Source organism: Peromyscus eremicus, chromosome 17 (genome assembly GCF_949786415.1).
Source record: "Peromyscus eremicus chromosome 17, PerEre_H2_v1, whole genome shotgun sequence".
NCBI classification, from domain to species: Eukaryota; Metazoa; Chordata; class Mammalia; order Rodentia; family Cricetidae; genus Peromyscus; species Peromyscus eremicus.
This window is the reverse complement of record NC_081433.1, coordinates 55,862,850-55,875,710: the sequence shown is the minus strand read 5'-3', so window position 1 is coordinate 55,875,710 and position 12,861 is coordinate 55,862,850. Positions and strand designations below refer to the sequence as shown.

Below are 12,861 nucleotides of genomic sequence, written 5' to 3'. Positions count from 1 at the left end.
AAGCAGCCAGTGAGTATGACCTGGGTCGACAGAGGAGCCTCAGTTAACAGTCTCTTAAGCCAAATGCTGAAATGATCAGCTAATACTATCCCAGGACTCAAAGAACTCTATCTTGCAGACAACGTACTAGAGCATCAAAAAAGAAGGATCAAAGTCACAGGATTCTTTAAGATCAAAAAAGCTTCAGATTCTCATTTAGAAGATGAGGAAATTGGGGTTCAAGTGGGTTGAGCAGCTATAGAAAGAGACCACTGTTTCTTCAGGGTAGTGCAACTAGTTAAGAAAGCTGACCTTCTGCCTGCTGACCCAGCCCCACTACATCAAACAGCCCCCACTGAGTTTCTAATGGAGGAAGACAGTGGCGTTTGCTGAAGTTACACTCTCTCCTCTGAGTCCCTAGGAAGCCCTGCTTTTCCCATCTACCTTGGAGTGTTGTATTTGTGGTGAAGAATTAACCCTCATCATGCACAGTAGCCATGAATGCTGACTGCTTTCTAAGTAGGCACAAGAAAGCAGCCCTCTGGAAAGAACTGAGAAAATGCTTCATGAGAATAATGCGCAAGACTCTTAGTACAGCACGAAGAAGAAGGGGCGGGGGAGTCCTCATTGTTTGTCTTTCTTGGAGCAAGCATGTCTGATCTGCCACAGAGATGGTCTTGGTACTCACCGTGGAACCAGGGAGCGATGGTGTCTGAGTTTTTCTGGAAACCTGCACGGAATGGCAGCTGTTCCTCTTTGAACCATCGAACGATGTCCTCCTGGGTGGAGCTGGACTCTGTCCTTATCACTCCCTGATTCCTGTGATAGGTAAGACGATTCTCAAGTTAGAGCTAACTATTTTGAAATAATGTCCTCCACGCTGCTATATTCATAGATCAGAGTCTGGCTCAGCCACTATCAGAGAAGCTTCCTCCTACAGCAGAGGGGAACAAATACAGAGACCCGCAGCCAGACATTATCCAGAGAGTGAGAGACCTTGGAATACTCAGCCATAAATGTCTCCATCAAATCCCTACCCTCGGGGCTCAGGAAGCTGTGTGGAAAAGGACACTGGAAGAGTGGAATAGCCAGGGGGTATGGATGACACCAAGAAAAAGATCTTCTAGACACAGCACACAGGAACTCACAGAGACTGTGGCAGCATGCACAGGGCTTGCACAGGTCTGAATCGGCTAGGATCCAGTGCTGAGAGGGGAAGTGGACATGGGCTCTCATTACTAACCCAGACCAACTGACACCTGCTTACAAAGGAAAAAAAATAGTTTTCTCATTGGGTGTACAAACTTAAAGGAAGCCCCATGCCCAGCAGTAAATGCCTACACAAAATGAACTCAATGGTGTTTTGGGGGAAAAAAAATTGTCTTATAATATTTTGTTTGGGCATTTTTTTTAAATCTCACTGGTCTTTTGATTGTTTATTATGATTTCTAATTGTGTGTTTTTATGGGTTTTATTTTTTGTGTGTTTGTCTTATATTTTTTTACTGTTCCTTTTAAGTTATTTTTTTATGCTGATTTGTTTGCTTTTTTATTTGCCTGCTTGTTTTCTAAAGACAGAGAGAAAGAAGGTAAGGAGTTAGATGGATGGAGATGTTGGGGGGACCTGGGAGGAAATGGAGGGGGAACTGTGATCAGAATAGAGTGTATACATTTTCAATAAAAAAAATAAGCTTATGGGAATTTACGATAATCTGATTATAGATGTGATATTTTTATCTGTGATAAAGGAAAATTAAAGTTTTAATTGTAATTTAAGGGAAAAATAATGATTCATTATGTGTATGCATATATGTGTATAGCCTTACACATATACACGTGTGTGTGTGTGTGTGTGTGTGTGTGTGTGTGTGTATACATATGCACACACAAACTGACTTGTATCAACTCAAACAATGAAGGACTGGAAATATTCAAGAAAAAATTTCTACTATACTAAGCATGTACAGACATGTTTGATTGTCATTATTCCCCAAAGAATACCATATAAGGATTTACTTGTTTGTATAGCACTTACATTATATTAGTCATCATAAGTGATTTAGAGATTATTTAAAGTACAGGGAGACTATGCATGCATTATATGCAAACATTGCACCATTTTATACAAGGGATTTGAGCATCTTTCACATTTTGGTCTCTTCAAGGGGTCTTGGGAATTGTTGCCGTAGATATTGATGGCTGACTTTATACAGAGAGGGAGAGGGGAGAGGAAGAAGGAAAGGGTAAGGGAGAAGACAAGGGAGGAAGAGGTGGGAGGAGAGAATTACATTCATTTCCATTTCCAACATCTAATCACAAGGCAGAGTTAATGGTAGGTTGGGCCCCCTACGTGCCACCATTATATGGTTCTTCAAGGTCAGAGAAGGAGAAACACATTCATCTGTCTGGTCCTAAAGGACCAGTCAGAGCAATAACCACTACTGTGTTAGATTCAAATTCACTTTACTATGGGTTAGGAGATCTACTAACTTCCAATTAACAATGGGAGGAAAGAAGCGTTCAGCAGTGGGAGCTGTTTTCCTGGAAAGGATGGGTGTGCGAACAAAGGCAAGCCCACGTAATGTAATGAGCTAGCTGCCTCCCTAACTCCCTAATCGCTTGCTTTTCCTCTTCTTCCTTGGTTTCTGCTCACCTCCTTCTCCTGCTTCTTCTCTCACATTCTGAGCAGGTTTATTTCTACTAAAAGATGCTCTTGGAAGAAGAAGGTAAAGGGAGTAAGTCTGCAGACCAGGAAGGAAAGATAAACAACAGCACCATCTTGAAATCCACTCGGCATCGGAAGGGGGATCCAGGGTGGGTGGGTCCCACCACAGAAGGCAGAACTGCAAGGTAATAAACATCATTCCCAAATCCTGCTCAACCGACCGTTGGATGAGCAGAGGAAACTTTCATGCATATATGCAAATACAGCTATGTATTATCATTTATGACATTCAGAGGATTTGAGAGAAAATGTCTTATAATATTTGACTTCTCCAGGAAGCAGACCTGGCATATACACGTGAGATTAAAAGACAAATTATCATACTAGTTTCCACATTAGCTTCCTTTTCTCCCCAAAATCCTCAGAGATGGAGTAAAATTCCACATACATGGGACAGGCTAGCGTCTGTGTTTCTCTGGGCTGGCTCCTGACTGACCTGTGTCATAGCTGCCCAGAGTCCCAAGCCTCGCCCCATCCACTCTGACACACAGAGAGCTCTTCATACAGTGTCTTAAGTTGGAAAAAAATGATCTGAGCACAACTGACAAGAACCGTTTCCTTCCCTTTAAAGGCCCACCTACATCGTCATGCATCAAATACACTAAAAACTACAGGAGAGAGACATCATGTGAGCCGCATCCATGCTACCCCATGAAGGTGCTAGAAAACAAGAAAAAACTGTTCATGAAGCTCTGTGGCCAGAGTTACACTAGGCAGAGCCACGTGCAGGAGTTTATTTGAGACCTGTTACAAAGCTAACAGGAGATACATATTTCCTGACTTTTTATTTTTAACTGTAAGGGGAAAAATAAAAAATAAAACCTCACTTCCCAAAGTGTGTACATAGTGTTGGTCACCACGTCTCAATATGGAACTTTCAGGGCAGTGGGAAGAAACAATTACAGAAAAAGAAATGAGTCACCCTTGTGTTTCCTCTGAGGTCATAATCCCTATTTAGAAAAAACTAATTTTTTTTAAATTAAAAAAACAAAGATCGTTTGTTTCATTTTGCCGAACTCTTTTTTTTTTTTTTTTTTTTTTTTTGGTTTTTTGAGACAGGGTTTCTCTGTGTAGCTTTGCGCCTTTTCCTGGAACTCACTTGGTAGCCCAGGCTGGCCTCGAACTCACAGAGATCCGCCTGGCTCTGCCTCCCGAGTGCTGGGATTAAAGGCGTGCACCACCACCGCCCGGCTCATTTTGCCGAACTCTTAATGAAGAAGTATTTTTAGTTTTTTATTTCAGAAGGCAATGCTAGCTGCAGTCTGTATCATGCAATCAAAAATTGATCTTAACTATTTCTTTCTAAATATTGGAATATTAGGGCTGAAGATGTAGCTTAGTAGTATAGTGCTTACCGAACATGTGAGAGGCCCTGGGTTTGATCCCTATTACAAGCAATCAAAAACTATTAGAATATTAACAAGTCTATAGATCAGTAGTCATTTGGAAAAAAAAAAGAATTTGATAGTCAGTAAACCTAAGGGATGGGGTTTTATTCCAGTTATCAGTATTTTCTTTTTTAGCCTACCAGCATGTGTTATGCCTAGAAGGCAAAGGTGCCTTCATCACCAAATAGAGACTTGGATCCAGGATGGAGCATTTCAAAATTCTGAAACTATGACCTCGGTTCTGCATCTTAGAAAGAGAACTGCCCTCAAACCCTGACTCTTCAGCAGTCAAGGGCAGTCCCAGGCTTGCGGATAGAGTCCACCTGCTTGCAGGATCCTACTTTGTTATTTTTTTTTTAACCACTAGAGGCAATGTTGAGCATCATCCATCCTCCCACTCCCCATGCTCCCTGTTTCTCTTTCCTGTAAACTTACTGCCACTGGGTGGAGGCGGCGAACAGGAAATCACCTATCTAGACATCTTCTCCCTGTGCTTGCGTTATAATTATAGCCACTGTGGATATCTTAGAGCGAAGAAGGCAAGGCTAGAGGCGAGCCTGCGTCGACCTAAGCAGTGAGCCAGCTCCTGGTGTCCCAAGATATACAGCTTTAATCGGCCCATCCCAGGGCTCGTGATGAACCCCATACATGTGGTTTCTTACCCTACAGACTTCGGAGGGTTTCCTAGTGGGTGTAGGAACTGGGGCTTCGGGGGAAGAGGAGGTCTTCTAGGCTTCTGTGGGCCAGCCAACGGGCTCTGCAGCCCCTCCCCACTCCTTCCCCTTTGGGATAGCCTCTTGTAGTCTTCCCGTGCTTGTTTGGCTAAGGAGCGCCTCTTCTCATCGGCTGCCTTGGATTTTCGCACTAGAAAGACAAAGGCATCTGAGGAAGTCCATCGGGCTTGCCAAAGGTCACATTCAGAGCCCACAGCCACAGGAGACTCAGCACTGAACAGTGGTGCCCTGGGAAGGACCCTGGCAGAGCTGGCCTTGTGCTTACATTAACAATCACTTCCCTGTACCTAGGATAACATTTTAAGAGCTCTCCTGTGCTTGCTGCGGCATTCCTATCTGCATTTGGGAGCTGAGGACTTCCTGAGAAGGAGAGGAAAGAAAGACAAAGGGGAAGGAGGGAGGTGGAAGTGGAAATGCATAGCAAGATATCGCTACTTCACTTTGCAGGACTGAACTGTGAGGTTGGAGAGACTAGGAACAGCAGAGGCCAGAACCACATTCCTGAGAGAGGCATGGCCAGGATGCTGTGCATTCCAAGTCATGAGCAGAGACTAGGAAGGCAGGACTTTGCCATCACAGGTGACTTAGGAAAAGAACAGCTAGGCCGGTCACATCTAGAGCCCACTAGAGGCTTCACTGAATGTGAATTGGCCCCAAAGACAGAAAGTAAAGGAATTTTACCCAGAACACCTTAGTAAATGTACAAAGCACTTTCCAGTGTGTCCTTGAACATTAATTACTTTCTAAAATAGAGGGCATTGTCATGTTCTAGCCATATAGTGTTAAAGAGTAACGCAGGATGCAATAACCATTTTTTCAGGGAAGGGGGCGCCGTTCGAGACAGGACTTCTCTGAGTAGCCTTGGCTGTCTTTGAACTTGCTCTGTAGATCAGGCTGACCTTGAACTCACAGAGATCTGCTTGCCTCTGCTTCCCCAGTGCTGGGGTTAAAGACATGTATCATTTCTGCCCAACTTCAAAGTTTCCAGGATTTTGTTTTGTTTTGTTTTGTTTGCAATAACCACTTTCATTGAGGGTTTTTTTTAAAATAATTGAGGCATTATGGGTTAAATATTGTCATGTTTGACATTGTAAACATACTAAAAACATTTCATCATACCAGAGTTTCAGTGCTTAGCATAAGAAGGCCACAGATTGGATCTCGCAAATATTTTTTGTTTCACAAAAACTTTCAGCATAGTGGAATGTAACAGAACTGCAGACCAATTTAGGACCCTTAGAATCTTGAAAATCTTGATGTTTAGGTTCTGTCTCTCTCCCTGTCTCAAGCAATTACCAGGCAGTGGAGTCTTCTCTGTTGATGCCAAGGGAAGACTCTAAGCCATTCTTAAGCCTGGGTAGACCATCCTCTGCCTGACCTGTCTTCCTGGTTTGGCCCTGGCAGTACAAGCTCAAAAGAGGGTCAGTGTTGGGTCAGAGGCATAGAGCCATGAGGATGATGCAAATATACCCCACCTGTCAGTTCTGTATACTTTGTAGTACAAAGTTATATGGTGGACATTTCACAGTATACCTCATACTCAACTGAGATAGGTCAGCTTAAAAAAAACTGTTTAAAAGCATATGCACTATTGAGAACTTGGGAGAAAATCAAAACAGAGTAACAAGAAGTAAAATTCAAATGAATAATTTAAAATCCAGCTTCTCCAAGAAAATCAAGTTTCACATGTTAATAATCTCCCTATTCTCTCCATAATAATTTAGAATTTTAAAATAGTGATATTTTATACTACTTATAATTTTTTTCTTCTACAAGAAAAAGACATATTTTAATGTCAATGGACATTCTTCCATGGGATATTTTTCATAACGATATACAGTTCTACCATACAGAAGCATTATAATGTAATGGTATAAAGATGAATGAAAAGCCTTCTGCTACCCAGGCATCTGAGCAGTTATCATTTACTGATAACATTTGAGTGACTACTCAATGGAAAGACACTTCTCAAGGATGCACTTCCTGTGCCCCCTAGCTGAATCATTTCACTGGAAGACGGTCCAGCTGAGAGCCTGGATGGTGTGTCTGAGACCCCCGGGTACTCACAAGATGCCTGCCATTCTGAATCCTCTTTCCAGCTCTTGTATATCTGCTTGGCTTTTTCATCCTCTGTTTGTTTTACTTCTTCATCTTCCTTTTTCTTGACGGGCTCTTTAGTCTGTTTGAAAATAAAAATAGAGATGGGAAGTGGTGAAAGAATGTGGCCATTTCTTTAGAGGACAAAGGCACCATGCCTTCTATTTAACCATCTCTGGCCCACTAGGGAGGTACTTGGTGTACCTTGGGTCAGAGGCATAGAGTCATGAGGATGATGCAAATATACCCCACCTGTCAATCCTGTATACTTTGTGTTACAAAGTTATATGGTGGAAATTTCACAGTATACCTCATACTCAACTGAGATGTGTCAGGTTAAAAAAAAAAAAAAAAAAAAAAAAAAAAAACAACTGAGCCGGGCGGTGGTGGCGCACGCCTTTAATCCCAGCACTCAGGAGGCAGAGCCAGGCGGATCTCTGTGAGTTCGAGGCCAGCCTGGGTTACCAAGTGAGTTCCAGGAAAGGCGCAAAGCTACACAGAGAAACCCTGTCTTGAAAAACAAAAAAAACAAAACAAAACAAAAAACAAAAAAAACAACTGTTTAAAAACATATGCACTATTGAGAACTTGGGGAGAAAACCAAAACAGAGTAACAAGAAGTAAAATTCAAATGAATAATTTAAATCCAGCTTCTCCAAGAAAATCAAGTTTCACATGTTAATAATCTCCAAGAGCTTCAGCTACCTCTGTGTGGGACTCTAGACTCTGTTCCTGATCCTCTCACAGAAGTGAGAAAGAGGAACATAACACAGAGTTACTGTGAGCATCCATGTTTTTAGGAGTGCCTAGCACATCGTACAGCACCTAAGACTTTTCTAAGCAGTCCTTCCCCAGATGTGGTATTTAGCTATTTCAAATATACTTCTCTGAAGTAAACATGTCAGGTCATGGGGCCAGTGTTGACACTGACCTGCTGTAGCTAACAGGATCCCAAGAGCAATCTCAGCTGGGTGGGGTCTAAATATTCTCCAACCTTGTATCCAAATAGGAGAATGTGATATGTGATTTGGGGTGCTCAAAAAAGGAATAAAGATGCTTTTTTTTCTTAAAAACACACAAAAATATCACCTTTGAAAAAGGGAAATACACTCCAGAGTGAGTTCAAGTTCAGCACAAACAATTTTGTAACACCATGTCTCAAAATGAAAAGAGGGTCGTGGCCACAGCTTGGGCATAGACCAGCTCTGTGAAAGCTCTATTCCTGGCTTGCTTAGCATGTGAGAAGCTCCAAGCTCAATCCCCTGTGCCACAAGAGGAGGAGGACCATGAAAATGACAATGTTGACCTTCCAGCTACAAAGATGGATTCAGTGTGTCAAGTGCCAGCTGTCCCAGCATCAGGACCTGAGTTTGAATGCCTAGTATCCATCTAGTAGCTGGGCCTTGCGGCATGTGCCTGTAATCCCAGTACTGGCAGGGTAAAGACAGGTGCATACTGGGGGCAAACAGCATGTTCTAGGCTAAGTGAGAGACCAAGTCTCAAAAAATATGCAATGCCACAGAGGAAGACATCTACGCACGGGCTTCTGCATGCTCGTATATTGGCAAGCAGGTAGATATCACACACACCACCCTATCCCCAAGTGTGCACAAAGATTGCCTTGCGATGAAAGTATCTTACCACAATTAAAATACAAATTGTGGTGGGAACCCGCGTTTGGGTCGCTGTAGGAAACCATAAACCACCACAAAGGCAGTCATACTCTGAAACTGTGCTTTGAGCACATCTTTTATTTTTACCTTTTTCTTACATTGTTTTCCTGCCGAGGGCCAAGCTCCTACCGTTTGTGGCACAGCGTTTTATAAAATCCCAAGAACAGCTTTTGGTTTCTGAAACCAAAACTAAAAACCAAAACCAAAAAACTAAAACTTGCCGTCTTTTGCTGAGAAGTTGTTTATGAGCCTGAAGTACATCCCAGCACTGCTGGCGATTTTCAGACTTGAACAGGAGGGAAAACAAAAACCCTTCAAAGAGGAACTCTGTTCATGGGGTACACCTCTTCCCGGGTACATAACAAACTAGTTATGAAGAAAACATTCTCTCCACATCAAGACTGAGGAAACAGTGAGGTCACTGGGGATGCTGACAGTATCACAGACCCCCGAAAGGCTGGGGGCATCGCCAAACCCACCCCAGCACAGTGACCACTCATAGTTCCTGGAATTGTTGGCCCAACTTCCAGACAGGGCCACTGAAAAGCTTCCTCCAACCTACCAATTACTTACGGCTTACCTAACTTTGGACCGGTTGGGAGTGCTTACAACTTCTTGTAACTTCTCCATTTTGTATCCTTCCTTCCCTCCCCCCTCCTGGATGGAATGTCTTAGCGGAGGAACCAGCTAATGCAGCACATGCGTATGTATTTATTTAATCTCTCCGTGTCTTCGTTCCTGGCTGTCTTTCTCTATGTGTGTTCATATGTGGGGGTACATCTGTGCAGGAGTGAGAGGGCATGTAGAGGCTAGTGTTCATCAAGTGTGTTCCCCAATCATTTCCTCACCTTCTTTTTGAGACAAGTTCTTTCATTGAGCCTGGAGCTCCTTGATTGTCTAGATCCAACTGGCCAGCAAGTGCCAGATATCCACCTGTCTCTGCCTTCCTGGTTCTGAGATTATAGGCACGCACATTTTTATCCGGGGATCAGAATTCGTGTCCTAATGCTTGCACAGCAAGCAGGTTACCAACTGAGCTATCTCCCAAGGCCCTGCATTTATTTTTAAATAACCTCAAAACACAGTCACAACATCAAATTAGGATGCTCAGTATGAACAAGAAGCTGGACAATGTATTTTACTTTTGTTAATGTGTATGCATGTACACACATGTGTTCAGGTGCCCTTGTTGGACAGAAGAAGGCACTAAATTCCTTGGAGTCTGGGGGAGTTGTGAGCTGCCTAATGTTGATGGTTGGTGGAAATCAAACTCAGGTCCTCTTCAAGAGCATAGGGTTCACTGTAGCCAACCCCTCTACTGCCCCCTGCCCAGGTCGTTGTTTATAAAAAGTTTCAAAAGTGAACCCACCGAAGGAAAAATATTGAGAAAATAACACGGAGAGGGCTTGGTTGATAGCTGGTAATCAGATGCTTGGGAGTGCTCTATTTAGTAAACCCAATCCTTTCTTCCCTACAGTGTAATTATATGGGCACAGTGGGGAAGGAGAGAAAATGAATAAGCCTCACAAGTCAATAGCAGATGAGATCTGGCCCTGACCTTTCTGTTTATCCCAAGAAGCTAGAAAAGTAAAGAACTCTTTCCAAGCTAACCTCTAAGAGGGCAAGCCTTGTTCTATCACCTTTGTTCGGTGGGATCTGGGGGGTGACCTTCTCATTCTCTCCAAATACCTGTCATCATGCTTTGAGCACATCAATCATGCCTTCTCCTCCATGTCTTTGTGCCTGGAATTCCTTCTGCCTGGACCACACTTCCCTCTCATCCATCCACCTTGCCTCTCCAGGGCTCTGCTCCAGCATCACCTCCTCAGAATGGTCTTCTCCTACCACTACCTACATCCCAGCATCCCTCAGCCTCTACATTCTTCTTTATTTTTTTTCCAGATTTCTTATGATCAGCAGACTTCACAGATAAATTTACCTTTTCTCACCTCCCTATCCAGAACATAAGCTCCCTGAAGGGAAGAAATTTTATCTAATTTTATGATAAAATATGTCTTCAATTTTCACACCCATACCTGGTGCCCAGCAGGCATTCAGCAAATACTTCTTGAATGAATATACGGCTTGACTTTTTTGGCTTTCATCATTTAAGCTGATATGATGTGATTAGGGACAATAGTACTGAAACTTTTTTCCACTCATTTCCAGCATGTAGTCATTCCTCAGTGTCTAGGAACCCCTGGCAGCACTGAAAATCTCCAGATACTTAAGTCTCTCATATAAGGAAGCACAGTGTTTGCGGTTAACCTATATACTTCCTTGTATTTACATCAAATCACCTATCATAATGCAAGGTAAATACTTTCCAAGTATTTATTGCACATGGCCAGTACAAATGCAGTGATTTTCAAGTGCTTGTGATACATGGTTAGTTGAATTCCTAGATGTAGGGTAGAGATGCCCTCCATTGTCAATACACACATGAGGACGAACGTTCCAAAAACACAACAGCATTTCTCTAAAAGAAAGACTTTCGTGTGTGTGTGTGTGTGTGTGTGTGTGTGTGTGTGTTCAGGTACATGTACCTGCACACACATGCAGAGGCCAGAAGAGAGCACCTCCATTACTCTCCATCTATTCCTTTGAGAAGGGATCTTCCCTGAACCTGGAGCTTGCGTTTTCTTTGCTAAGCTAGAAGCCAGAAACACAGAAAAAGTTCTTCTGCTTCCACCTCTCTTGGAGAGGGCTACAGGTGTGGTGTGGTGTGGTGTGTGTGTGTGTGTGTGTGTGTGTGTGTGTATGTGTGTGCGTGTGCATGTGTATGAGGCTCCCAGCTTCTTATGTGGATGCTGGGAACCCAGCTCCAGTCCTGGTGACTGCACAGAAAGCAAACATTCTGAATTGTTGAACCATCCTTCCAGCCCTGAATTCAGTGTGATTTCTTGATGTTCCACAACTGTAAGCTGTCTCCATTAGTGGGGGTCACTAAAGAAGAGCTGGGGAGTAGACCACATGGCCCACAGGAACTTCTAGGCAGCCTCTTCGAAAGCCCATTCTTAGTCCTGGACCCATTAGAAAACTTCTCCTCTTGGCCTTGTGTTTTACCACGAATTTTCAGACCTATTGTGCATCAAATCCTACCACAATCGGTCCCTAATTTATTGTGAACAGCCTGTGATCTGACAGCAATCTAATACAGTGGGAAAAGCAGGGTGCTGTGGGATATTCAATTACACTGTGAATCCTGAGTTTGCGTTTGCTTTAATTAAATACAACCAACCTTGGGCCAGGAAGCCGAGTCAGCACCTAGTTGACAGAAGCAATCATAGAGAATCAGAGGGCATCTGTAGGATGATAGACAGATGCACAGGAAGTAGTAGGGAGGGACTTTGTGTGGCGTGTGTTTTGGGTTTTGACAGAGCAGAAGGACACCTGCTTTAGGAGATGCCAGGCTAAGAGAGAAAGTCAGCTAGTTGCTATTCAACCTTTCTGAGCCAGCAGGCATTCATCCCAGCCTTCGACTCTGGGTCTTATTAATACATAGAATGAGAGAGATTTAATTAAAAGCTATATTTGGCGGCAGCGACATAGCTGGTGCCTTCGGGAACAGAAATCCCACCAGGCTAGGGTGTAAGTGGCGTGGCCACTGCCAGAGAAGCAGACCGGTAACTGTGGAGCCGCAATTGCTGACTGAAACAGCCGTAGGTTACGATTAAAGCCCAGCCTCAGCACCGACGGAAAAGCAATAACAGGGCTTGCTCTTTAAGGACAAGGTCATGTCTGGATGGATGGAAAAGCAATCCCAGGCCCAAAGACGTTCTCAGCTCAATGGACAGTGGCAGCACAAGCCGCTGCTCCTTCCCAGCAGTGAGGCTCACAGAGACAGCAAGCACACAAGCCACATGAGCAGGAGTCCCAGTTGATGCCAGGCTTGATAGGCCATTTGTCACTCTCTAGAATCAGTCTTCCCTGGATGTTCCCAGCCGCTGGGGATGCCGCCTCTGTTTTGGCTCTTCGGTGAGAAGTTCAGCAGATACATCTTGGCATCTGTTCCTTGCATGACATCCAAGACGTTCCCAACTCAAGATAAATGGGGAAAGACGAATAGCTGTGCTTGTGGCTTTCAAGACAGATTCCACATTCTGCTGCCTAATGTCATGTCTGCATGATCCTAATTAACTAATTTGTGAAACGTTAGTGGAAATGGCTATGCATCCAGGCCCCTGAAGACAGAATGCAAATCCATTTTACCTGGTGGAATCCATATGCCTGCATATGATTGATGGAATCTGCCAACTTTTGTTG

The 12,861-nt window shown here is 43.5% G+C and overlaps 2 protein-coding genes across 2 annotated transcripts in view; one reads left to right on the top strand and one right to left on the bottom strand.

Moving 5' to 3' along the window:
* The window catches only part of Csgalnact1 (chondroitin sulfate N-acetylgalactosaminyltransferase 1), a 332,858-nt gene extending 332,627 nt beyond the window's left edge, over window positions 1-231 (top strand). The window contains exon 12 of the mRNA XM_059244472.1: window positions 95-231. Within this exon, the coding sequence (XP_059100455.1) occupies window positions 95-231 (137 nt within the window). The remainder of the gene's footprint in view (window positions 1-94) is intronic.
* Window positions 232-494: 263 nt separating this feature from the next.
* Sh2d4a (SH2 domain containing 4A) overlaps window positions 495-12,861 on the bottom strand; it is a 47,316-nt gene continuing 34,949 nt past the window's right edge. The window contains exons 5-7 of the mRNA XM_059244471.1: window positions 6,893-7,004; window positions 4,754-4,955; window positions 495-798 (exon numbers count right to left, since the gene is read on the bottom strand). Of these exons, the coding sequence (XP_059100454.1) occupies window positions 495-798; window positions 4,754-4,955; window positions 6,893-7,004 (618 nt within the window). The remainder of the gene's footprint in view (window positions 799-4,753; window positions 4,956-6,892; window positions 7,005-12,861) is intronic.